We start from the raw sequence: 27,208 nt of genomic DNA on the forward strand, positions 1-27,208 counted from the left end.
TTTTTATTTAGCTTAAAATAGTTAATTAAACAGTGAGGAAAAAAATCTCATGTTTACCCACATAGTTTCCATTTCTGGTCGCATTTATTCTTTTGTATAGAATCAAGCTTGCATCTGGAATCATTTTCCTTCAGCTTGAAGAACTTTTTAAAAAATCTTTTCTAAAGTGCAACTCTACTGACAGTGAATTCTCTCAGATTTTTTTTGTGTCTGAAATGTTTTATTTCCCCTTCTTTTGAAGGATATTTTCACTGGATATAGAATTTTAAATGTACTTTTTTTTTTTATTACAGTACTTTAATCCAGTAGTTCTATTATCATCTGGCTTGCATTGTTTCTGGTGGGAAGTCATTGATATTTCTTACTTTTGTACTGTATATAGATACTTTTATTGCCTGCTTTTAAGATTTTGTTGTTTTGATTGATTTGCAGCAATTTTATTGTACTGTGCCTTGGTATTGGATTTTGGCATGTGATTATCTTGCTTGTGGTTTATTAAGCTTCTTGGATTGGCATGTTTATAAATTTTATCAAATTTGAGATATGTAGCCACTATGTTTTCATTTCTTTTCAGTCTCTCCCCTACTGCACGTGATTCTGGAATTTCAGTTGCAAATATCTGCTCGATATTTTCCTACTGGTTACTAAAATTCTCTTTCAAAGTTCCTTTCTCCCTCTCTCTCTCCCCTCTTTTTTTCTCTCTTTCAACTTCAATGATTTCCATTACTATATCTTTAGGTTCACTGATCTTTCCTTCTGAAATGTCTAAATTGCAACTGAGCCAAACCCATCCATCCTGTGGCTCCCCTTTTTTAAATTTTTAAGTAATAATTTTCAACCCTGTGGGTTTTATTTGGTTTTTATTTTTTACTCAGTTTTGGCATTTGTTTTTAGTTGTTAGTCCTGTCTTCATAATGTTAAAGTTTCCCTTTAAATTCTTGACTATATCTTTAATAACCAATTTAAAGTCATGGTTTCCAGGTGCATCATTTCTGGGTATATTTCTACTGATTGATTGTTCTCCCTTCTTAAGAGTTACACTTTCGTGTTCCTACATCTAGTAATTTTTTTCTACTAAGTGTTGGCCATAATGATTTCATGATTGTGGGCATTGTGGTAAGTGTCTAAATTTGCTGTCTTCTTTTAAAGAGTATTGAGTTCTGTTCTGGTGGCCAGTTAATTTACTTATGTATGAGCTTGGCCCTTTAAATGCTTGGTTTTAAGCTTTGGTTAGGCAGGTATGGTGTATCTTTCAATCTAACGGCTAGTTGAGTTGTAATCCTAGGAACAACCTTCCTGGGGTTCCTACCAAATGCTCCAGGTGTTTTATAGAGAACTCTATTCTGACTGGTTGGAACTTGTAAATTCCCAGCCATAGTTGGAGCCCAATGGATTTTTTTTAGCTTACAGCTTTATTGAAGTTCTCCGCCCCATCCCTCCCTGGGCCCTGTAATTGTGCTTTTACCAGTCTTGTGGACACTCACCCTATGCATAATCATTTTAGTATTACATAAAAAATTCAAGAAGTCCTCCCTCTGAATTTCTGGAGCTCTTTCTCTGTAGAGCTTTCTCTCTCCAGTGCTCTCCTTGGAAAGTTTCAGTCACCTCAGCCTCCATAAACTCTGATCAATTCCTCCTCAATTCAGCATAAATACTAGGGCTTTGGAATGGGCTCAACTTCCCTACAATAGGGTCTTGTAACTGCCTCCGAGCAGAGTATCATGAATCTCACCTCACTTTTGTGCCTTCTGTGTTGATTGTTGACCAATATAAAAGAACTTTTTGGTGTGTGTTCTGTCCACTTATTTCCTTGTTTGTGTGAAGAGGGCTAATCCAATACTAGTTATTCTATTGTGACCACAGTAGAAATTTAGAAATAAAAGATGATGATTAGTTGATTAGTTTATCTTCAAGATTATTTAATTACATTGTTTCACTTATTTATTCATATTCCAAATTAACAAACATATTGGGTTTAGATTACTGTACCAGAGAATAATGCTTATCTCTTTTTTTTTTAACTTTTAAGACAGTGACAGTTTATTGGATATGACACTTTTTATTTAAATGGAATACTATACTAAGTCAGTTTAATTACAAGATAACTCTATTTGTGCTTCTTTTTTTGTTCCTTGATCATGTTCCCTAACTTATGAATTCAATATAAATGACAGCATTTTGTAGCTCAGGTTTTGGCATTTGGATTCCGTCGAAGTAAATGTTTTAAAGCGAACTTCCGAAGCATATTAGCCTCTTTGAGATTTGGGCCCAAGTGTCACTGGTAAGATCTGAGATTTTTAACTGAGAGGAAGACGATCCTGTAATAACAAAAATAGAACTAGGAAATAAAGATATTCGATAAGAGTTACTCTAGTTTTATGACTTAATTATAAACTAATCAAGACCATGAGAAAAATTCCACTGTAAATACACATGGACTTCAAAATTATAGGAACATGTGTTTGGCAAAATGTGCCTAAAGATTGCCAACCACCAGATTTAGGGGGTAGGGAGCAAAATGTATTTTGAGAGATCAGCAGTTCTAGTGTATTAATAGGTCTCCTCCTTTCTAGGTATGACCAAAACAAGCCTGAGGTAGTGTGGTAGTCAGTGTGTCAGCAGGCTTGAGGGAAGGACAAAGCTCCCTTCTAGTCTACTGCCAAGTAAACCACTTAAATTTTAGTTTTATTTTGGATTCCCTTCATTAACCATTCATAAGTTATTCTAAGTTGGTTTTTTTGTTTGTTTGTTTGTTTTGTTTTTAGAAAAACTACTAATTGGACTGTATGACTTGTTTATCCCATTGGGTCAGAAAACACGGTCTGGAGTCAGTCTTACTTTCCCCATATTTGGGATGTAAGTGACTGTATCTGGTCCCTGAAGTTATGTGAGGATTTCTCATGAGGGAGGATGCCTTCAGAGGCCTTAACTCCTGGCCTGGCTTAGAGTAAGGCCTCAGTATGTGCAAGTTCTCATTGTTAGTAAACAGCAACCAGTCTTGACTTGCAAAGTGCTCAGATGCACAAAGAGAACTAGTATCATTCAGCTCATGGCTTTGCCAGTTCTTCCTCTTTCCAGGGGAACATAAAATATATTCACTGATGGACCAAGGTGAAAACAGCATCAAAGAGAAGGAAATAGTCATAGCTTTTTCCTAGTAAAGAACTTATGAACTGGAATTACAGACAAAAATAACAGGGTGGGAAGTTTCCCGAAGGATCTCCTAATTGAGAACATCAACAGAGGATTGATTATCTGTCACCCACAGCTCATACCTTTACCCACAAATGTTTATTTAACGTGTTTACTTCTGTGAGGTACAAGTTTGACAGATGAACTACATAGTCTCTTGCTTTTACTTAATAGGTTATAATGGTTTTCATAGGCAGCAGGAAAGGGAAGGACCTTTAAGCTATAGATATCGAGATAGAGATCATGTGTCAGTAAACGTGTAACTTACCAGGTTGGCCACTAAGACTATGGCATTGACACGGTGGCCCATCCTTTGTGAGTATGCAGAATATGTGTGCACTTTCTCTTCTGGCCCCTTTGATTTTTTTCTGTGCCAAATTCTGTCTCTACAGATTTTTTCCCACTGGAGACATGGAGGGTGACTGGAGATGCATTCACTTTATAATTAACAAAGGATGTGTATTGAGGGGAGGGTTCTACTGGTCTTCTTTCTTAGAGGCCTAATATTTGTAGTTAAGTTGCTACACAGACTTCTTTGTGGTTCAACAGTTTGGCAAATCCCTGCAAACTCTCTCTTGGAGGACATCTGTTGAGTGAAGTAATGGTTTCATTGCAAACTCTTGAGTTTTCATTAATTTTCCTCTGTGGGTTTTCAGTGTCTCCTTTTGTGGAGAGAGTGGGAACCCATTCATCTCTTTTGGAGGGTTTCAAGTTCTTTGGCTCATCATCTCCCCTGGTAAGACCTTCCTTGGAGGACCATTCTGGCCACTGCTGACCCTTCTGGTTCTCTGAGTCTGTGACCTGCCAAATGGGCTCTCCACTTCCAGACATCAAGGCCCATATCTCTCCCAGATGGCTGCAGATCCAGGTGATGGAAAGCTGAAAGAAAGCATCATTACCTTCCTCTGTTGCACCCCTGTTGGTACTTCTTCTCCTATATCGCTTTCTCCCCCAACCTTCTCGGTACAGGGTCTCCTTATAAGGCCCTGAGTTGGCTCCAAGTTCACAGTGTCAGAGGAATTATATGACATGCATAAATTATGAAACATTTTTGCAAATTAAGTTTTAATTAAAACCAGCAGCTTAGAGCATCCAACTGGAAGCAGTCACGATGTTGAAAAGTGACAGTGGTAGGGTGGGAGTTCAGGAGAAGGTCTGAGCGGGTCTGCATCCTGTTTAGATAGTTCCAAAATGAATCCTGCAGAAAAGAGCTTCCTTCCCCATCAGATCCTCCTAAATCTGCACTGATCCCTGGACTGCCATGTGGACCAACATGGTTTTCAAACAGCAAAGACAAATGCATCATGGTGGTGGTTTTATCTGGACCTCGCCAAATTCCCTTTAGATTCTACCAATGCACGTTCTCACAGGAAACCGGCAGGACCTTGGGCTCCCCCACATTGCCAGAACTCCAGATAATTTTTCAGCAAGATGACCACACAAAATAAAGCTGAAGAATGACAATTTTAATTGGAAACTTATTTTTCCGATACAATGCAGAGTTCGAGCCTGATGAGAAATGACTTCTTATTGTGAGAATTTTTAGAACATTATAACAAGCTAAATGTCTGGGGCTTTCCCCCAGCTGATAGTCCTTAGCTATATGTAATGTGAGAATTGTTCTGGTCTGTCCATTAATAATCCACATTTTCCAGCGTCCCCAAAAATGTCTGCCATCAAGTGAATAATTTATGCAGGCTTGCTTTTCATCTAGGCAGGGCTCTACTGCTGGAACAAAAACACGGTGTGGTTTTTTGTTTTTTTTTTTTTAATCCAAAATTAAGTTTGAAAAATCTGACCTTTAGTTATCAATCCACTTCTTTCCCACTAAATAACCTGGAGGTACGAGTCTATAGTAAGCAACACAGTGCTATCTGGAGACCCACAACAGAGCGAACCCTTTGGCCATTTGGGGATTTTAAAGTTGATTATCCTCTCTCTCTCTAACTCATTTGAATTATGGAAAAAGTTCATCCATATAATCTAACCTTTAAAAATTACCGGAAGATTTTTTAAGATGATAATTCATAGCTCTGGCTTAGGGGTGGTGAAGTGAACATTGGAAAAAAGAGAATCCTGCTCAGAGTGTAAATTAGGACAGCATTCTAGAAAGCACATGGACTGAAATATGCAATGCCCTTTAACTAATACTTCAGCTTCTTGGAAAGTTGAGAGTGTGTGCAACAGTTTTACTACAAAGATGTTTATTACAAACATGTATCCACTACAAGGATGTTTATTGAAATCATTTACTTTAGTGACAAGGAGAATACAGTGTACGCGCTCATAAGTCATTTATCATATATTCCAATACTGGAATACTGTGTAGTCATTTAACATAATATTAACTGAGGACAACAATGGATGTCAGGGGGACAAATGGATGCTAGTGTCAGAGGTGGCCTTAAATTCTCCTTTTGCCTCCCTTCTACATCTGATTTTCTCCAAGGAACATGAGTTACTGATACGATTTTTATTTTAAAGAAACATTTTGAAAAGCAAGTGTGTTGCAAAGAAAGGTGTTTTTATCCATACTTTTTTTTTTTTTGCTTTTAAACACACTACTTGAAAAATAAGTTAAAATTCTATTTGTACCCCAAACTAGATATTGAGAAATCATTAATAAATTGTATGTGGTCAGATCAAAGGACACTCCAGACTGACAAAAGCAACAAAATTTGGATTAGAGATATTCATTCTCCCTGTGAGTCCTTCTAACAGGGCTCGAAGGACTTCCAGGATACGAAGCAGAAATTCCAGTGGGAACTTGAATAGGAAAATCGGTTATGTTTATTTTTCTTATTGACCCTCTTTTTTTTTTTAATTTATTTTTTTTTTTCAGTGTAACAGTATTCATTGTTTTTGCACAACACCCAGTGCTCCATGCAATACGTGCCCTCCCTATTACCCACCACCTGGTTCCCCCAACCTCCCACCCCCGCCCCTTCAAAACCCTCAGGTTGTTTTTCAGAGATTGACCCTCTTTTTATTCCTGTCTTCACTCTGTAGGGTTGTCTGCATCTACCACTACCACTGTCCTCCTTCCCACCCTCTCCCCTCTCATCACCACCATGAGCAGGGGAGCACCACCATGAGTTGAAGCCATGAGCCTGGAGGGGTGGCCTCACTGACGGGATTGTAGAATGAGCAGAAGGGCGCCCACATTTCAGGAGGAAGAGAAGTAGAGGAAGTAGACTAACTGAAAGCCAGGGGAGGAGGAGATTCTGAGGAGCAGGACAATGACAGAAAGAGACACCGTTTTGTCTCCTGACTCATCTAACATTATCATAAAGATCAAAATATGATGCCGTGTTTTTGTGAGGAACTTTCACATGAGGCAGTTACTTCTGAGAATTTTTGAAGTTGAGCAAAAATCCAGAACTTTCTGAGGAATCCCTTGATTTGTACAAGTAAAATCTAGTCATGAGCAGCTGTGGCATATCCTAGAGATGACCAGCTACATGTATCTATGGGGATAATCAGAACTCTGGTCTCTCAGGTTGTCCCTATGGCTTCTACTAAGCGGGAAGCTACTAGAAGCTAAGTCCCCTGGATGGACATGGGGCTCAGATGATGCCATGGGCCCTGAGTTCTGCCCCTGTAACTTCCCACCTTTCATAGTGTTGGTCTTACTCTCAGGGTCCATTTGGTGCACTGTTCCCAGAGGTGCATCCCCTCAGACTCTAGTTGAGAGAGGAGAGGGAAGAAGAGAGACGTGGGGAGAGGGATGTAATTATTGATTACTTCTATAAAAGTCCTCACTAGGTCAGTTTATGTCACATGTCCACTCTTAGCCATTTGCTGTGGCCAGGGGAGAGTGATGAGTTGGTTGGCTTGGGTCCTGGCACTGTGTCCACATAAAGGAGCTCCAAACAGAGCCTTACCCAGAGCATGGGAACTACTACAAAAAGAAGGGGCTTATGTTGAGAGCAAAGAGACACAATCCATTGTAAGAGTTACATACTGCGTAAGACACCTCCTCCAGGCTTTGTCACTCCTCCACATTAACCACTGTGAAGAAGCGACGGCCCACTGGGGGAGGCTGTGACTCCAGGTCCGTGGGCTCGTTCGTGGACCATGAGGTACTCGGTTATTAGTGTAATCTCTCATATACTGTAAACTTGGGGCCCACTCTGAAAACCGCAGAGGTTACAAGGTCAAGGTCAAGGGGTAAAAAGAGCAATATTATGGGCCAGTGGCTGTTGTAGGTTCTCAACAAGTATTTATCTCAGGGAATCCTCCCATGAATTCCTTGTAGTAGTGTTACCATTAGAGTCTCACAGGTGAGAAATCCAGAGCCCTAAGATAATATATTATTGCCCAAGTCCTCACAGCTAGTAAATGGTAGAGGTAGGATCTGAAACCCGGCCTACCAGACTCTAAGGCTCTCCCTGCTTCACCCCGTCCTTCCCGCTTCCTTTCCTTCTCTCCTTTTTCCTCTCCCCCTTCCTGCCTCCCTTCCTTCCTCCTTTCCTGCCCCCCTTCCTTCCTTCTTTCTTTCCTTCCTTCTCTCCTTTCTCTATCCCTCCCACAAATAGGTACTAAATGATTAACAAGGGCCAGGTACCGTACAGGTGTAGTCTGCGGTGATCAAACCATGAATACAGTAGATGTGGGTCCTGGATGAATCTTAAACTCTTACGTGGGGCGGTAATTAAAATGTCAATGAGAAGATTCCAGAAGGTGACACATGCTAAGGCAGGAATCAACAAGATGATGTCAGAGAAAGATGCTTGGTTGAGACCGGGCCTTCAGTCAGGGGAGCGGCCACCAGAGCTGCCGTCAGACAGATGGGTAAGAATTGGTGAGGCCAGGCTTGTGGGGGGGGGGGGTATCAGGGAATTGGCATGGCCAAGGGACAGAGCATTAGGCCACCGGAGAAAATAGCCACACACAGCCTCTGAGGCAAGCGAGGGCTGGCAGAGTACCAGGTTTATACGTTTAAATTATTCTGGATGTAGTATAGAGATGGGGCTGGGGGGAGGAGTCGGAGTGAGGGGACGGGAGAGCCAGGGCGGCGGCTTGGCATGGCTGGCAGAAGCGGCTGGATGTGGGACAGAAACTACCCAGCCAAACCTCAGCTCATCAGAGCCCTTCCGTCCTTGGTGTGCAGGTTTTTGAGTTTGAGCCAATTAGCAGAACTTCCTCTGATACATACGAGGAATAGGGATCTTTATCCACATTGCTTAATGAAGAAGAATGGAAGATTGTAAATGCAAACACGCACAAGAAAAATAAATGAATGCAAGGAAACTTTGCAGCAAGCAGGGATTTATCGCTCATTCATAAGGCCTGAGGCAAAGGGCCAGTTTTACAAATGGAATAAACATATGTAGACCAAGCTTTTGGGGTTTTTTTTTTTTTGCCTTTTTTTTTTTTTTTACACAGTTGGCAGGAAAATACTTTGTTTCCCATTTGGTCTTTACATATTTCACAGTGGAATGTGTTGTTTTGATCAATAGTTCTTTAATTGGAATTTTATTTTTGAAAAAGAGTCCATTCAACTCTGGAACTTCATTGAGCGAGAGTGATGGATGGGTGTCCCCTCCGTTGCCCCATGACTCTGCGCAGAACTCTGAGATAGAAATGAAATGAACAAGGATAGTTAAAACAAAAGCACGCCCTTCCCTTGGTGGAGGCACTGTCTCACTTAGAAGCACTTTTATTGAGCGTCAGGGACTCAGGGCTCTCTGATCTCCCACTTCCCCCCTGGCTCCTCATTGCTTTTTTCACTGGCTCCCTTCAGCTTCCAGACCTCTACCTGGTGGGATATTCCTGTTCTGTCCCTGACACAAGCTCTCCTCTATCGGTGTGCACTCCCTGAGTGACCTCGTCAGAATACTGATGGTGACCATGCTCCCCACCCTGCACTTCTGCCTGCAAGGCTAAGAGATATCCCAAAATTGTCACTTGTAGACAAAACCCAACGCCAGAGAACTTCCCTCAAATATTCTCCCCCTTTTGTCTTCCTCTTTTCAGTAAATGGCTGTTTCATTTTTGCATTCGCATGGACAGAAACCCATGGATGCACTCTTGATGTCTCTCCTTTCGTATTACCATATCACTCTCTATCAAGTCTGCTCTGAAAGAGATCTAAGGTCAGACCACTGCCCATCACCTCCACCACCAGCACCCTGATTCAGTTCTCCATTATTTCTCATCTGGATTATTCACTGCCCTTCCTACTTGTCTCCCGTCTTAAATCCTATCTTTGCTGTTTTCTGGCCATGTGATGTGGTAGTTCCGTCATCTATAAAACTGAGGTAATAATAGAACTTACCTAATAAGGTTCCTGTGAGCTTTCAATAAATTAACATAGGTGAAGCGGTTAGAATGGTGGATAGCTGGCCATAGCTGTTATAATTACCTGTCATTACTGCTGTCCTCACCATCCTAGTGTGTGGTTTTCATCCTCAAGATAACCTCATAGCCCAGAATGACTGCTGGAGCACCAGCCATCACAGGTACCTTACTGGCAACAGGATGGAGGGAATCCTTTTAAGGACACTATCTGGAAAAGCCACATCCATGAATATCTCACTGAGCACAGCTGAACCACTTAGCTACACCAAACTCTAACAGGGTCATTTAGCTATCCTGGCTAAAAGTTTGGTTCCTGTTACCAAAAAAAGAAGGGCAGAATGGCAGTTACCGCAAGTAGGAGTCACTATACCATGAGTGGGAGGCATGTGGTATTATGAGGGCATGTGATGAGGGCATATGATACAAGAGGTCAGACAAGACTTTTCTGAGGCAATGATAACTGACCAGAGAAGTAGGCATTTGCTGGGCAAGCAGGGAGGGGTATGAGGGAGAGTCCCAGGATGAGGAGAGAGTAAGTGAAAATGTCTGCCACAGGAGAGGGCATGGTAAATATTTATGCTACATGGTTGCATCATGCACCACATGCCGAGAACTGTGGTAAGCTGGATTTTCTGTCTCCATCCAGACTCTCCCACGAGGGGTGGTGCTGGAATTTCTCATTCCCTTTTCCAGTATGGGAGATGCCCAGATGGAATGGCCTGAGAAGTCCCCAAGTCCTTCAGGAGCTTGGGTTGGTGCTAGTGCCCTTGGTCTGCAGGAGGAGCGGCACGTTGAACCTGATGGTTAGAGGAGAGATGGGGCTGCTGAGAGGCTTTACTTTGACCCTCAGCTCAAGCATTTCCTGCCTCAGTGACCATGGCAAGGCACTTAGCTATTCTATTATCTGTTTCCTCATCTATAAACGGGATGATACTATTGTCTAACCTGGAGGTCTGCTGTGAGGATCAACATCCCTCAAGATGAAAAGTGCTTAGCCAAGTCCCTGGTCCATTGAGAGTGTCCACTGAAGAGCGGCTTGTGCTGTTTTTACTGTCGTCTTCATCTTCATCACCTTCCCTCTCCCTCGTTCTCTTCCGATTGACACTTTCTCAGTTTTTCCACATTCAAGTGTCAGGTATCTCATGGATGCGTCCAGTGCCCAACTTTTCTTCGGGAATGTGGGAGTCCAGAGCCTACCACTACTTTCTTCCTTTACCCTTCCTTTTAAAAACTTACTGGAGGGTGTGCACTTGGATAGAGAATAGTGTAACTTGGGGCTGTTCAACCTGGAAGGAACCTAAAGCTGCCCATGCAGACCCTTCTAAAGTGTGAAGAAACAGGTCCAGAGACAGGGAGCCTGGCTAACCATGCCAAGGTGGCTTTTGTGAAAGAGACGTTGCCTCGCTTAGGGAAATTCCCAGGCTGGTTTTATGTGCATCCCTGGGTCCGTGAGAAGGTCTGCCCATATATAGACATCCATGTCAGACGTGGGAATCTGAGAGTTCACGTCCATCCTTCGGTCAGAGACATTTCTTTTTCTCTTGACAGCTGTCAGCTTGGGCTCTCAACATGGTGTGTTTGTGGAGGTGTGTGGATTCAAGGTGGTTTGCCCAATTCTGTTTCCCTAGCATGGGCATGCCCTAGGAACAAGGCAACTTCTTCAGCGAGGCAGACACCAGTTACAGGCACAACTTAGAGAACTTCGTAGACTTACACACAACGGAAATACCCTCCTGCTCTCGTGGAGCTTGTGACCTAGCAGGGGAGAGACATGAAACAAGTAAATGACATAGAAATCATAGATGTGCTCAGAACTACAAAGAAAAAGTACAGGAAGACCTTGAGAGATCATCATGTCCAGCGATAAGGTCTGCCATTCCTTGGTTTTTAGCCCACAAAGGACATTGCTATGTGGATCTTACATTCTTTCCAACAAAACTCAGACATAACTTCAGAATCCTTCTCAACACGGCCCTCCAGACAGCCATTACTAATCAGTCGGACTTGGCTCTCAAGACAAAATCCATTGGCCATTCAAAATTTGGCCCATTTCCCAGCCCTCCCTCCACCATCCCTTTTTTACAGACAAGCATCTGGCCGAAGGATGGAAGGCACATGGCTCAAGACTCCAGCCAGAGGCCCCCAAGTGTCCAGCCGGTCAGGTTCCCGGCTCAGGCTCATGGACACCGTTGGTGGCCATTGGGTGGATGGTGTGTCGTCGGGACAGCCGGCCCCCAAGCAGTAGCGTCCTGTGGCTGCTAGCGATCTGATCTAAATTTGCTGTGTTCTATTCTGAAGCTCCTTCTCAGAGGTCCAACCTGTTGAGGGCACTGCAAGCTGTAATTTCTGTTCCTTCAAAGCTCCGATAGGAAAGTAATTCTTTGTTCTCATGAGTTATTTCTTGAGGAAAATATATGTTTTGTGGAGAGTTTGAGGACAAGGACATCACCACAAAGACCTAGTCTCTCATTTTCCTCCTCGAGCTTAAATGGGTGAGTCAAAAAGAGGTGTTTCCGGCTTGACTGAGATGAAGCTTCCAGAAAGAGAGAGAAAGGGTAGCTCTCCTTTCAGGGGCCTGTCAAGTCTGGCAGTTTGTGCAGGACTGAACCTTGGTATTTATTTTACAGTTCATCAAACATTTGTAATTCTCAGGCCCCCCTGCATTTCAGATGACAAGCTGTGATTCAACACAAATGCTTTCCTAAGGAAACGTGCATTTATCATTCCCTTAATGTTCGTGTCTCTAACATTTCTTTTCTGTCATATGAAAAAAATGCTTACTATTTAAGAGACTTTACTTGAAGTGATCCCTCATTTTAGGCTGGGTTTCTCACCTCTTGATACATATTTTCTGAACTCTTAAGAAGCACTAGAGGAGGGGTGCCTGGGTGGCTCAGTGGGTTAAAGCCTCTGCCTTTGGCTCAGGTCATGATCCCATGGTCCTGGGATGAAGCCCCGCATCAGGCTCTCTGCTCAGCAGGGAGCCTGCTTCCTCCCCTCTCTCTGCCTGCCTCTCTGCCTACTTGTGATTTCTGTCTGTCAAATAAATAAATAAAGTCTTTAAAGAAAAGAAGCCCTGGAGGAACTCACAGGCTTTCTTTTCGAATAGTGGTCACCATAGCCTTGACTAGAATGAAAGAATCAGAAAAGCATGCTTGTACTATTCCTGTTTCCTTAAATTGGGAGACCTTTTGGGATAAAATTGCTTGAAAAATGAGTATTGGAGAGGTTGGGTCTGCCCTTCATGGACATTCTCCAAATTATTCTGGAGTTATCTCTGAGAATCAAGGCATTTTGTTGGCTTGGGTCTATCCCTTCTGCCCTTTGCTGGACTCTGTCCACAGGTTCAGGGCCTTAGGAAGCCCTGGGATTACTTAGTGCATATGAAGAGAGAACATTCTTCCCAGGGCTAAATGAATGGGAAAGGCAAAAGGTTCAAACAGGCCCTCAAAGTATCTGGTTTAGTTATCTTGCATCTTCCAGCACTTCCAATGTTATAAACTCCAGAGAGACAGAAAAGTCTGCTAATTTCCTAGTGCTCGCAGCCTTTATTGTGTGAGTTTGGTTGAATTTGCACCTTCTAAGGCATCCCAGCTGTATAACTTATTATCTGTGGAACATTATATAATTACTTAACCCTCTAAGTTCCATTTTATTTTTCATCTATAAAATGAAGATAATGAGGGCACCTCTATCGAGTTGCTTGGATTTGCTGGGGTAATGCAAACAAAAGGCTTTAAACAGTGCCTGGTGACGAGTTCACACACAATAAATGTTAGTCTCTACGATGAGAAGTCCGTCTTGAAAATGATGTAACTCCTAGATTTGGTACTTAGTACGTGGATAATGGAATTTCCATTTCAGATTAGAAAAATGCTTTTCAAAACACTGCATGCTCTCATGGCAGGCACAAATACAGTGGCATTAAACCATAGCCTAATAGTCTCAAGGTTGAAAATAGACAAGTATGTCTCATAAATGTTCGTCTTTTCCCACATACCTGTAATTTCAGTTTCTTGCCTGTACCATTGGGAAAGCTATTATGTCTATTTTATGGATTAACTGACTGCCTTTTCATTGTTCTTCGAATATCAGCTTTGTTTCAAATGCACGAACCCTTGTGCATGCTTTCTTAAGCACCAATAAAAAGAACAGTCAATGTGCTACAAAGCAAGAAAAAATGACTTTAAAAACAGAACATTCTTCGAATGGTCTTACCATTATGTACAGAAGGGTTTCTCAACTTTGGCACAATCGGCATGTGGGCCGGGTAATTCTTTCCTGCGGGGACTGTCTGCTGCATTGTAAGGTGTAGAAGCAACCCTGGTCTTTACCCACTAGAAGCCAATAGCCCTCGCTCCCTCCTCTCACCAGCTGTGACAACTGCAGGTGTCTCCAGGCCATCCTCCTCTACTAGGAAACCACTGGTGTGGAAGAAGGAGGAACTGGGCCTTGGAAATGTGTGTTTGGGGCCCCTGAACAGAAGAGCCTCAGGTCGACCATTGCGGGAAGTTGCCAAACTGCCGGCATGGGCGTGGTGATTCCCAAAACATGTTCTCATGGATTATGTGTTGAGACTATGGATTCAGACAGCAGGTTGAATAATCAGCACCATAGCTTAATTTGGGGGAAATGACCTGGCTTTAGTTTTATTTCCCTCTTTTTCCTCCCAGTTTTGGTTTTACCATTTGCCAATGGTGATCAAATGAAGTTTTACAGTTAATCTTGACTTTTTAATGTAATGATTGCCTTTTTCTTTTCTTTTTGTTTTGTTTTCCTGTTGTTTTTCAGCTCCCTCAGGCACAAAAGGTAAACTGTTTTCCGTCACGTTGCGATCACCCCTGGAACTCGCGAACTGTGCATGTCTCCATGATTTTGTGCGTTCAGTGCTGTTTGTGACCAGTGAAATGGTTTTCCTCTTAAGATTTCAAAAGCCTGAGGTTGGGCAGGAGCAGAGAGGCCACCAGACTCATCTGTCTACTGTCTCCCTGCCAAGTTTTTCCCATCAAAGAACCCTCTTGTGGCCAGTAGTTTGGGGACAACTCTGCACCCAAATATTTTGCTAAGAATTCTCAAATAATAGGTCAAGAGTAAGTTCAGCACATTCCTTCAAACACAGCATTCCAGGTCTTCCCTGAGGTTCTTTCCTAGGGATACAGCTAATGTGAATAATTCCTAAGACCCGGTGACTAAGTTTAGATACTGGGCTGTTGAGTCAAATCTCTGAAGACTTCGTGTGGGCTTCATTAATTGCAAAATCAATAGCTCCCTTGCTTGTCTCATTGCCTGTACCACCTGGAGAGCATTAGAGCAAAGTTCTTGCCAAAGCCAGACCCTTTCACTGGTCCTCATTGTCTGCCTGAGATGATCTGGTTTCACCATGTAGAATGTTCTGTCTAGTAAGAGTCCATGTGATTGCCCTGCTGGCTTTGCCGTGTCGTCCCCGTGGCATGTCATTGTACCCTAAGGACAGTTACAGAAGAAAACATGACACATGATGCCTGCTGACTTGTTCTGGGATATTTCACAAGCACAAGCAAGATTTCCAGAAGACACAGTGATTTCTGGGGGCCAGATGTGGGTTGGTTTGGTTTCAAGAGTTGAGGTAAGGCACCTCCCGGAAATGTAAGCAGTACCTCCCAAGCTCTCCAGTTTGGAGCAAAGATGATTTGATTCCTTCCCATTGAGAGAGATAGCACAACTGCTCTACAAAAGACAGTCTGTTCAGACCATATGGACAACCAGAGGCCTAGAAATCATTACACAATTACTCAAATATATTTGAGATATTTAAACAAGGCGAGACATGCTAGTGTGTGACTTGGCTTGTGGTAATGTTTGATTACACTTCAGTGGCATCACAAAAAGACTGAACACTTCATTAAAAGTTAAAGGATTTGAGGAGAACAACAGCTCCAGAGTAAATATATGGTCAGAACTCCGCATTATCTGGAAGGATCGGCATCTTTAATAGGTCATGCTTTCTTAATTGCCCACATTTGAAATTTCTTTGTAAAGAGACTTAACGAATTCAGTGCCTAAAACTGGACCGGCCTTAACGTACTGGCATTTTTCATCAAGTTTCCACTGATCCATATACAGAAGCACTCTGTTGTAGAAGATTCCTCATGAATTTGAGGTGCCATCAGCCATGGGATTTTTAAAACAAGGTTCAAAACAAACCAACACAGGAATATGGTAAGAACGAAGGTTGCTGGGACATACGGTTCTTCAATAGCACTTAGCTCCCTGCTCTCTTCCCTCCTGTCACTCACATCACATGCTGTACAAGTAGAAAGTTTGCAATTGAGGAGGATGCCCCAGTGCCTTTGCAAAAGACGTTGGACTGTTCAAGGACTTGCTGTGCAGCCCTCTGTCACAAGGAATAGCTCTGCTCCCCACCCCCTGCAGTTCCTCACCAGGGATACAAACTGTCTTTTTATTAAAACAGAGAAAAGCACTTACCTTAAAAATTATTAAGAGCCCTGCATGAAATGGTCTCAGAACTCCTTGGAGTCATTTCTGGGCAATTCAGCTCTTTGGAGGAGTTTAAATATAATAAACCTTGGGGATCTGGGCTGGAAGGTGGAGGACAGCTGAGGAGGGTCTCAGTGCAGGTGAAAGTCACCTCCGCCTCAGGACAGCTAGTCTCAGTGGCTGGTGGATGAGTGTATGTGCCTCTCACACCCTTCCTTTCTCCATCCCCAGTGTTACTTCAGTGACAGTTGCAGAACACTCTTCTGGAAAGATAGGTTCCTACGAGCATCAGCACACCCCCCCCCCACCTCAAACTCATTGTCCTGCTGGTTGACCAGCAAGGAACATGGTGGGTGGCATCCCAGCTCCATCCATTTGTGACCATGGGCAAGTTAATTAACTTCTCGAATCTTTAGGATTCTCTTTATTTAACAGGAACAATAGACTTGTTTTCCAGTTGTGTTATGAGAATAGAACCTGCCATATGCTAAACACTCATAAAACTTAAGAGTTTCCATGGCTATTTTCGTGTCTTGGCTTCTGATGCTTTCGAGCAGCAATCAAGAGAACATATGAGCAGATCCCATGGGATGTGGTAGTCTGGGGGGTCTGCAGTGATTTGTGGTTCTGACTCAGGCCCAATGAATAATCAGGAGACAACAAAAGTGCTGGGAAGATACGTGATGCTTCTCTGGTTCATGAAAAACTCTGTGTTACCTGACTTCACCTTTTACGTGGAGTCAGAGGGAAATGCAGATTGGGCTTGAAACCCCAACAAAGCAAAGGCTTCCAGGGACAACTGTTTTGAGAACTTTCTTCCCAAAGCTTTGACGTTACCCATAGATTTCACTCAGCCATGGATATGATTATGATGAGCCCCTTCCAAACCCAAGAGTTGTTGTTCCGGGGGTAAAAGGGAGGCATCTCCAGCTGTTATGTCTTTGGCCTGCTTTTCACATGAGGTCATGGGTGCATACATCGGACCATATGGTGTCTGCATTTGTGCTGTGTTTTTGTTGGAATCTCTCTTGGTATCATCTGTAACTGTTTTCTCCATAAATATTTTAAATAGTTATGTCTCTGTAAACATGCTTACTTTAATCTCTTAGCTGATCTATCACTAAAAATGTCCCATTTGGGTATCTCTCATATGTATGGTAGTCATTAATGATGGTTGGCTAGAAGTTATGGTTTTCATAATTCTGATATTTTGAGGGTCTTTCAAAACTTATCTTCTAACTTATGACTGCTTTCTAGAGCAATGGTTTGCAAAAAGAATTTCATTTTGTTTTTACTGCGATTCCTTTCTAGAGTCTATAAATTTCAACCCTTGCTATCACATTGGGATAACACTAACTGGTGATATGCCTAATCGGTATTAAATATTTTCACCAAATACAGCGAAGTGTCCTGAAGTTTTGGTTAAAAACCTCGTAGCAATACCGACCTGATGCCCTCAAGCCATCACAAGTCTATTCTTTTTAGTGGAAATCGCCCCACTTTCTCCAGGGGGTTGATTGTCCTACATGGAACCATGAAGAAAGGTCCATATGTAAGATAGGTTTGCCTTTTTTTTCCTCACATGGAACTTCTTGGCTTCTACAGAAATATCTGGGAGACCCCATTTTATGATAATGACACAGCAGAATTACCCAAAACCATCTACAAGCCTACATGCAGTTGCCATTCCTGGCAAAAAGAATCCATTTTTTCAAACTGCATGTTCATTCAGATGGGTTTTGTCTATGGGAACGAAACCTGGGTGGTTTACCGCATGGTTAATCACCGTGGAGTGGGACCTTGAATACTTAAAGGCAAAAATACTCTTGGGGGGAATTCCAGATTTCGCTGTGTACAGGCATTAACTTCCCCTCCCACCCCGATCAGGACCCCCTCTCCTTTCTGTTGTGCTGCCTTCCCACAACTTTGGAGTATGTCCGAGACCGTTCCGTGGAGGTTTCGAGAGTGCTCTGTCTGGCCCCGCACTAGATCAGTTAATATCAGTCTGAGAATTCTGAGCAGCATAAGCATTTTTCTCAAAACCGTAGTTAAAGAAAACCACATCTCTAATCCTGTTTGGGACAGCAATTGATGCATTCAGGGCTACACAGTATGGCAAAACGACCCCTGTTTAATAGCCCGACGACACGTTTTGTTTCCTGTTAGGAATAGCTAACTTGCCTCCTTGAGCAAACACAGCAGGGCTCAGGATGTGTTGTTCTATGCCTGCTGTGATACTCTGGGCTGCTTAACTTGTATGAGGACTCAGGAGTGCATAAATTAGCTTCTTAAATGGAGGTCGATTTGGGGGTTTCTTTCAGGATGCAACTGGCTTATTAATATCCCCCACAAGTGTCCATGGGATCCGGAATCCATTTGCATATTCTTTGTGTCCTTGTTTATATTATATTTAGGAGGAATAAATGGAAGCATTCATTTCCCTAAAGTTTTTCTTCCCTTTTTGCTTCCCCCCCCCCCCCTTCTTTCTTTCATTGGTCTCATGCTTTAGGTCCAAACTTGTGCAAGTAGAATCTGGCCCATTCTTATCTCTGGGTAATCAGATTTCAGCAATCGTGGGGCATCATTTATCATTCTTCGCCTCATTTAACTTCTGTACTTTGAAATGTTGAATTAACTGTCATTGAAAATAGAAAATTGAAAGTTTGCAAAGCTGCTGTTTTCATAGGACTCTAGGTCTAGTGATTTTCCTGTTCTATTACAGTTATATAACCAGCAAAATCCGTGCAAATCAAGTGTGAAACTGAGAGGTGGTAACTATTTACATTTGGTTCTGGTTTATGACTCATTTTCTTTTACCTTTACTTGCTCTGTGTGTGAGTTATTGTATCTTGTTTTGATAACCCCGTTCCCCCCCCCCTTATCATTTACTGTTTTATAGGAACATGTACAGGCATCTTTTATAGGCGTCCCCGAGCTGGGGCTGTTGTGATTGCCTACACCAAGTCTGTAAGATGGTAGCTGCCACTCGAATTAGTAGATCTGCTCTGTGAATAAAGCCAGGAAGGAAGAAACCAGAACAAGTCTAGCCACTGCAGCTCTCCCATGACCCGTGTGCTGGAACTCTGGAGATCAGGGTAACAGCATGTTGCTGAACAGAATGATGACCACTGAGCCCCATACTTTGTTCCCTGCTGTAGTTCTGTGTGGGTAGATTGGTGGCAGTCCAGATCAGCTGACGAAGAAGGTGTACTTTGCTTGTTTCATATCCATGTGAGTCTTGGCCAAACCCTCACCATGGCCCTCTCCAACACTGTGTTTGAGACCATTAGTATAGGCATGCAAGACCCCCAGATTCCAAGGGCATGGCCCCCCAATGGCAGGAGGGCCGGCAGAGCAGCACCGAAGGACTGCACACCCATATGGATTGTGGGGGACCATGGAGTTCCGTGCAAAAGCAGGATGCTGTTCACCTTTCTTGTTTGAAAAAGTTAATTGGCTAATTTTAAACAAACTCATAATGTGTGTTTACTTGTATATCTGGAAAAAATGTTCAAGTTTCATCCCATTTTTATATAAATTGGAACTTTCATAGGATTTTATAATAAGGATAAAAGCAAGGTAAGAACCAGAATCCAATTATGAAAAGATGGAGATATATATATATATATATATATGTATATATATATATATATATATATATATAGTTTCATTTTTAGCTTTTACACTGTTAGACATGAAAATTGGTTAAAAAAAACCACAAAACAAAACCAAAACAAAATGAAAAACTTCCGAGAATACATTGCTAGTACATATGAAGAACTTACATACTTGCATGTTTTAACCCAGTAATCCTCCTTCATAGAAAGAATGTAACCTAAACAGATCAGTGACTTGCAATTTTACCTATAATGAGGAAAAGAAGAACCAACACATCCAGCAATAATAAAGTGGTGGCAAAATCACCCAAGTTCCAAAGGATGGGAAGCTATTATAAAATTGTGGTCAAAATGAAATTGAATAATATAAGAACATAGTTTTAAAGTCAGAATATAACATTTTATGAACATTATGTTCTTTGTGTGTGCATGTGTATGTGTGTGTGTGTGTGTGTGTGTGTGTGTGTATGGACATATGGTTGTTTAAAACAATACTGGGAAGAAATACATAGGCGTGCCTCATAGTAGCTATTCCCTTCTGAGAGGAGAACAAGTATTTTGCTTTGTTCTTTTTTTTAAAAAATATTTTTTAAAGATTTTATTTATTTGAGAGAGAAAGAATGAGCGAGAGAGAGAGAGAGAGAGAGCCTGAGAAGTAGGAGGGTCAGAGGGAGAAGCAGACTCCCTGCCAAACAGGGAGCCTAATGCGGAACTCGATCCCAGGACTCCAGATCATGACTGAGCCGAAGGCAGTCGCTTAACCAACTGAGCCACCCAGGTATCCCTATTTTGCTTTATTCTTAATAGAGTTCTGTACTTTTCATACCCTGTGTGGTGACCATGTATTTTCATAAGTAACTAGTTATATTTATAGTAAGAGTGAACTAAGCCTATTTCTCATAGTGAACTAAATGTATTACTCATAAATGGACAAATAAGGCTTAGCCTAATAATTGTTTGCTGAGCCTAACTCACTCCAGAAACAAATGAAAAACTGGAAAAATCCAAACTCAGTTTTAAAAACACATACAATTACATAGATTCTTGGTGCAGATAGCTCTGAACAGAAGCTATGCTGTCTTACATGTGATAAATAGAAAAGCACCTTTGTTTATCAAAACTCTTCATTTTCTAACAGAAAGAGAAATCATCTGTGATCTTTGGTCAAAGTCCCAGTCCACATGAGATCCTTAGAGCAACACAGATCTGAGTCTGGGTGGTCCACGGAAGTGCAGGGGCATGGTCGAACCCGGGGGCTACCTACCCTACCACACACCCCTCATTTGGAGGTGTTACCTGTCCTACTCATGGGTCAGTGCAGGACTGGTCGGAAGGAAAGGCTACCGTGGCTTTCAAATGGGAAGAAGGTAGCAGATGAGTGACCTTTGCCTGGCTGCTATTTGGAAAGTACTGTTCCCACACATCCAGCCCTTTGTGGTGTGCACGAGTGACAGAATGGGGCTGTCCCACTCTTAGGGCAGAAGGAAGAGAGCCCAGTTGTCTAAGGACCAACTATGAGTTTGACAGGAGGTGGAATGGAGGCCCCGCCCTGCCAGCCCTGCCTGGCAGACTTGGGCACAGGACGCCAACCCCCTGAGCCTTGGTTTTCTCCTTGCTATAACATCCTCTTTACACAACTCTCATGAGAAGCCCATGAAAAGTGCTTGCCAAGACCATCCACACTGAGTGGCCAACTGGAGGGGAAGCCGATCATGGAAGGAGCAATGCTACCCATCATACTAGTACTATATTTTGTTTAATAGAGATAGATTTGACATAATAAATTAGAAATGGTTTTGAAATGCTGAGGTAATCTGATGTTCTCAAAAAAAAAAAAGTAGGTATTTTTGTTAAAACCAAAAACCAAGAATTGATTTAAAGATCCCTTGTATCTCAATGCTTTCTTGTCCCAGACTTAATGTTTAATGTCTTAGGAATTCAAAGTCTTCTTTAAAAAATTCTCATGGATTTAAGATATGTGAATGTTTTCTACTATTTATTTAAATCAAGCGTAACTATAAAATATGACTGTCTTGAGGTGTTAAAACAATTCAAACCCTTCTCATAACATTACTAAAATGAAACTGCCTTTTCTTTTGAAAGTCAAAGCAACATCTGAGTAAAAACAATGAAACTTGAAGAAACTGTTTTCATTGCCACTTTCTTAGCTCCCCCAAATAAATATATACACCCTTTTTTCTTCTGCACAGAAAGGAAGACAGAGGATTGAGGAGAGCTGTTTCACAAAGCCAATGAATTTGTCTGTGGTGGCATTAATGTCAGCACGACTTATGTCAAGCCTAGGAACTGTCTTGAAGAGGACATCAGAGGACACCTGATGTTCTGATTTCCTTGCTTCTAGATGCCATTCTCCAAGGCTTGCTTATTGACCCAAGGGCGATCATGAGCTCAAAGAATTGCCATTTTGAGGGTTCCTCTGTATTTATGGATAGATTTAGAACAACTGTATCTATCATGTGACACACTTAAGATGTGTTTCCTGAAAGCAGCCTATGAATCTACCCCTTATTGGTCAAGACCCTGGAAGAGAGAGTATCATTTAAGGGATACCTGCATGGAATATATTCATGAAGAAAAGAATCAGAGAACCCAGGAAGTGTGGGGTTCCTTGAGGAAAGCATTTATTTTGTGCTTGCATTACTGTGTTTCTGTGAGTTCTGTAAGAGAGAAGAAGTGAGAAGGTATGCACCGGAAGGAACACCATTCATTTGGACACAGGGCTAATGAAAATCAGTGCATTCATTGACTCATCCGGAAACCAAATCTATGTCAAAATGTAAATCTAAGCCAAGTCTATATGAAATCAATACCAAATCACCGTCAATGATATTAACCTGACTTTGTGTGTCCTCATTGGTAGAGATTTCCTGTGTGGCAAGTGTGGTACGAAAATGCCATGAATTACTCAAGAGAACACACACACACACACACACACACACACACACACACCATATACTCATAGGCAGAGCCTTGCCTTTCTCAAGTTTTTTTTTTTTTTTAGCATAATGTTTTCACGCGCACTATTCTAGTTTTCGCTGGCAGAATACATCTACCTTATCATTTCTGCCCATTGCAATGAGATTTTAATGTTAATGAAGCAACTGCCTTTACAGTTTTTTTTTTTCTTTATCAAAGGAGTCACGTATTTGTTAGTCCGGTCATAGTTCAGCTGCCTGATCCTTTTCCCAGTCATGTTATTCGCTGGTCAGACCCCCAATTAATGGCTCTATAGTCATTACAAATCCTAATGTAGCCAGGCTCCAGGAGAACTGCAGGGATGACTCTGTGAGAGCTTCCAGACAACTCACGCCAGACGGTTCGACTGAAATGACCCTCTGGGGTTAAGCCCGAGCAGCTGTGCAATCCTGCACAGCAACACAACTAACAAGTTCAAAAACGGAAAGTTAGATGTTTATCCCTTCAAATTAACTGGAAGGATTTTGGAAAACCCACCCTAGTTTCATGAGGTAGAAAAATGTCAGGTGAAGGACTAATGCCATGGTATGGACTTTCTTTTTCCAGAAATGACTCACAGGACTGAACCACTTGCTGAGTCATGAGCCCTTGTGTGCTTGGATTGGCCCCATCCATGTTGGCCCAGGCCTGGGAGACAGTAACTACTCTGCAGGCTGAGTGCTTCTGCAGCATCTGTCCCTTCTTTCCCGGCCCCTTCCTCCCCGCAATTCCCTTCCCAGTCTGCTTCCTTTCTAGCCTCCTTCCGTATTCACAGTTACAATAACCAGCCCCCGCCCTGCCCCAGCTGCTTCCTAAGGCCTTTTGTTTGCCTATTAAAGCCATGATGTTCTACCATGGGATAAAGGAATAATATTTCTCCATTTTGTTTATGCAGTTCAAATGGAGAGATGGATGGCGTGTTCTAATTTGGTAGAGCAGGGGATGAGTTCCAGAGGAGTTAATCGACTCCTCTCCTCTCCCCTAGAATGGTCCTGATGAGAGCATATGTCCTTGTGGAATGTGCCGGGAACTGTAGTGGAGGCTTTATATCTATAATTCTACTTAATCCTCCTAAGAACTGTGGACGATAGTCCTACTTTAGCAATGATTAGCGTGGTTCACTGCACTCCAGGCTCCTTAAGGCAAAAAAGAGGCCCCAGGATAGAAAAGGACAGGCTTGCCCAAATCCTGATACCAAATTGCTGTGACTCCTTTTCCTCCTTGGAAAATTATAAAATAAGTAAAAGGACAGGACCAGAATCCATTCTTTCCAGGATCATTCGCTGAGGGCTTCCTAGGTACCAGATCTATGCTAAATGCTATAGATAAAACGCTCATCTTTGTCCTTCACAGAAAGGAGGTTGAGGGTCCAGTGATTGGGACAGGGCCTCTAGCATCAGATGGTCCAAGGCCTAAATCCCCACCCTGCTGCTCTTTGAACAGGTGCCAGGTCCTTTGTGCCTTTATTTCTTCACCCACCAGATGTTCATGGACACTTTGCAAGGTCTGTGTCAGGGTTAAGTCTGAGGCTACATAAATATAAAAACATTTAAAGCAGTGTTTAGTCCTAGCAGGTTGTGTTTGGGAATAGATACAAATGGATGGATGGAGGATGGATGGATGGACGGATGGATGGACAGACAGAAGGATGGATGAAGAGAAGGATGCATAAATAAAATTGACTCAGTAAGTTTGGGTAACCGGCACTGGGATTTAATTCCAGATGCTTCTATAGCTGATTCTTCTCCCTGTGCTGTTTCCAGAGAGGTCATAGTGTTCAACTAAGCTGTTACATGAGCCTCTGTCTCTACCAGCCGCAGTGGCATGTAAGCACCCAGCTGCTCAGAGCCTCCTTACAGTCTCATCATGCTGGGGCAGGCCCAGCATACTCAGACACTAAGTGAAGGAGCCAGGAGTGAGCAGAGGCCCCAGGATAGAAAAGGACAGGCTTGCCCAAATCCTGGTACCAAATCGCCATGACTCCTTTTCCTCCTTGGGCCTCAATTATAAAATAAATAAAAGGGCAGGATCGGAATCCGTTCTTTCCAGGATCGTTCGCTGAGGGCTTCCTAGGTACCAGATCTATGCTAAATGCTGTAGTTAAAAAGGATCATTCCCCGCTTCTGCCCTTATAGTTTACAAGCCCTCCAGAATTTTCAGTTTTTCTTCCAGTGATGGTGTTCAGTGACTGCTGTATTAACAGTTTGCACAAATTTGGTCCTAGATGGTATCTTAGGTTGTAGAGTAAATATGATTATCTTTGTAGTAAAGTTTGAGAACATCTGGTTTCCATTTCCACTTCGTTAGGGAAGGTTTTATGGAGGAAGTGACATTTCAGGGGGTCTTTAAACAGGGGGAAGGTTTTATTCCGGGGCCTTAGAGCTCTAAGAGTTGGCTGTATGTTCAAGCATCTATTTGGGAGGTGTCTAAACCACATTTGCGAAAATATAAATGTTCTGCTATACTGAGGGGTGGAGGCCAGTCATGTGTCATAGCCCATCATGAATATTAGCCAAAATCCAATGCCCCACGGTAATTTGTATTGTCATTATTCTGGGACAGTCTTGAAATAGGCATGTTGTGTGCTAATAAACAAACAAAGCAGTTCCTAAAACAGCTTTCAGATATGTCGATCTGTAATATTGTCTTGCCCATGGGTTTCCTTATATAATGTGGTCCTGGCCAAAGACCGCATCTCCCCTCTGTCTAGATGTTTCCTCATAAAATGTATTCCCTGCTTAAAGACATATCTCAGAATTGCTGGGAAGAGAGGAAACAACATAAAATTTTTCCAAAATAGTAACAACTTTATTAGGAAAAATTCATTCTGAGATTCTCATATGGATGTTCCAACATTATCCAACACTATCACTCACAAAGTTGTCTTCAGGTTGTTAAGAAGAGAAAGAGAGGACAAACAAATTCGACAGTTGAGTTCATACAGGATACAAAGTTCAAAGAGGGAAATCTGTTTGTTTTTGAATTGAGACAACTTAAAATACAGTAAATCTCATAAGAATTCAGGATCTCCAAATCTCAGATGCGAGTAATAATAATGATTCAGTAAGAAGTGAATATGTCTTGGCTAAAAGCAAAATATCACTTATGGAGCATCCTCGAGGACTGAGGACTGACCTTTACCAAGACAATCAAATGCAAAGTGAGGGGGAAATATTACTTGGAAGAGTCACTTCTTCTTGTTTCTTCTTATTTTCCACTTTCTTCTTATTTGTCTACTTTCTACTTTGTAATGCCTTATATTATTTAGGATCCAGGCGTCTTCCACAAATGTTGAAAGATGCCAGTGCAAATGAGAATCTAAACAATGGTTGGTGTTCTCAAATTGTCTAGATTTTAAAGGGTCGCAGTTCATCTGAGTGGCACCATAAAAGGCAGATAATTCACATTGCTTACATTGAAAGAACAAGCTCTTCAATTAAAAATAGTAATGCCTGCTTTTTTAAACCTCTTACTATAAAGAACACCTAAAATACTGATAACCAAAAATATGTTTATAGCTCAGAATATAAAAACTTTATCCTCATAGCATTTTCATGTCAAAGTATTACCATAGTTTGTTTAAAGAAGTATTTTGATCTTTATGCAAAAAGATTTGTTTGAATAGGATTATTATTACTATTTATTCTAAGGCATTAATTTCATTGCAAACATATGCTGTTGGGTGATTTTATTTATAAAATGCTGTCTATAGATGAAAATTAATGGGGATGTTCTTTCTGTTAAAATTTTCAACCATACAGAAAGGAGATTAAAGAAAAAAAATCAAAGATACAGAGATAGACTACCAAAGATGATTTAGAAATCTTTTGGCTTTATCACTGGAACAAGCTATTCTTTCTTTCTCTTCTCATTTCAAAGTGGCCTTTTAGGTTATTAAGCAAATGTATTTTTAAATGTCCATAGGTATATAAAGCCTGTCACTTAAAACTGATCACTATTGAAACAGCTAGTAAACTTCACGATTATTGCTAACAACTGTGGAGATCTAAATGAGAATAAAGTTCAGAGTCAGATGATGTTAACATCAGCCAAGCAGATAATGCTGATACTGTGCACAGATAATTTTCAAGCATGAGGTGCACCAATAGGGTTTAGTTTCCACATTTCAGTGACTTTCACCTGTTCTTCCTCTGGAGCATGTCTACATCTCCAGCAGGAGGTGTCTCCAGGACAGAAAGTCAAGACCCTTCCTTGAGTATGGCTCTTATTAGATTTCTTTCCCTGGTCTCTGATTAATATTGAAGATAAGGGATGTTGGGATGAGGGAAGGAGTGGGAAAATTGGGGGAGGGACTGTAGATGGGCATCAAAAGGATAGGTATACAGGACTTTTTGGTCTGGGAATAGGAGGGAAGGTTCAGGGATTTGTTCCTATGGAGGGTCTCTACATAGCCACATACTCTGCTCATGTGCCCTTTTCCAGGTCTCTGCTTCCCTGTTGCCTTCCCTGGTGCTCTCACTAATTTGCAGTTTTATTCTGGTGGCTTTCTACTGTTGGCCTTCCCCATGCCACAGTGTGAAAACTGAAGGACCTGGCTGCCATTTGTTCCCATCTTGTTCCCTTTGCCCCTCATCATGTGCTACCAAAAGAATGGCTCTCAGGGATTCCCAGATCATTGGTAA

General features: G+C 42.0%; 1 protein-coding gene across 1 annotated transcript in view; it reads left to right on the top strand.

The window, feature by feature from the left end:
* The window catches only part of CACNA2D3 (calcium voltage-gated channel auxiliary subunit alpha2delta 3), an 859,411-nt gene that overhangs the window by 597,410 nt on the left and 234,793 nt on the right, over window positions 1-27,208 (top strand). The window contains exon 14 of the mRNA XM_045989865.1: window positions 14,287-14,304. Coding sequence (XP_045845821.1) covers window positions 14,287-14,304 — 18 coding nt within the window. The remainder of the gene's footprint in view (window positions 1-14,286; window positions 14,305-27,208) is intronic.

This window comes from Meles meles, chromosome 20 (genome assembly GCF_922984935.1).
Source record: "Meles meles chromosome 20, mMelMel3.1 paternal haplotype, whole genome shotgun sequence".
In the NCBI taxonomy this organism is placed as follows: domain Eukaryota; kingdom Metazoa; phylum Chordata; class Mammalia; order Carnivora; family Mustelidae; genus Meles; species Meles meles.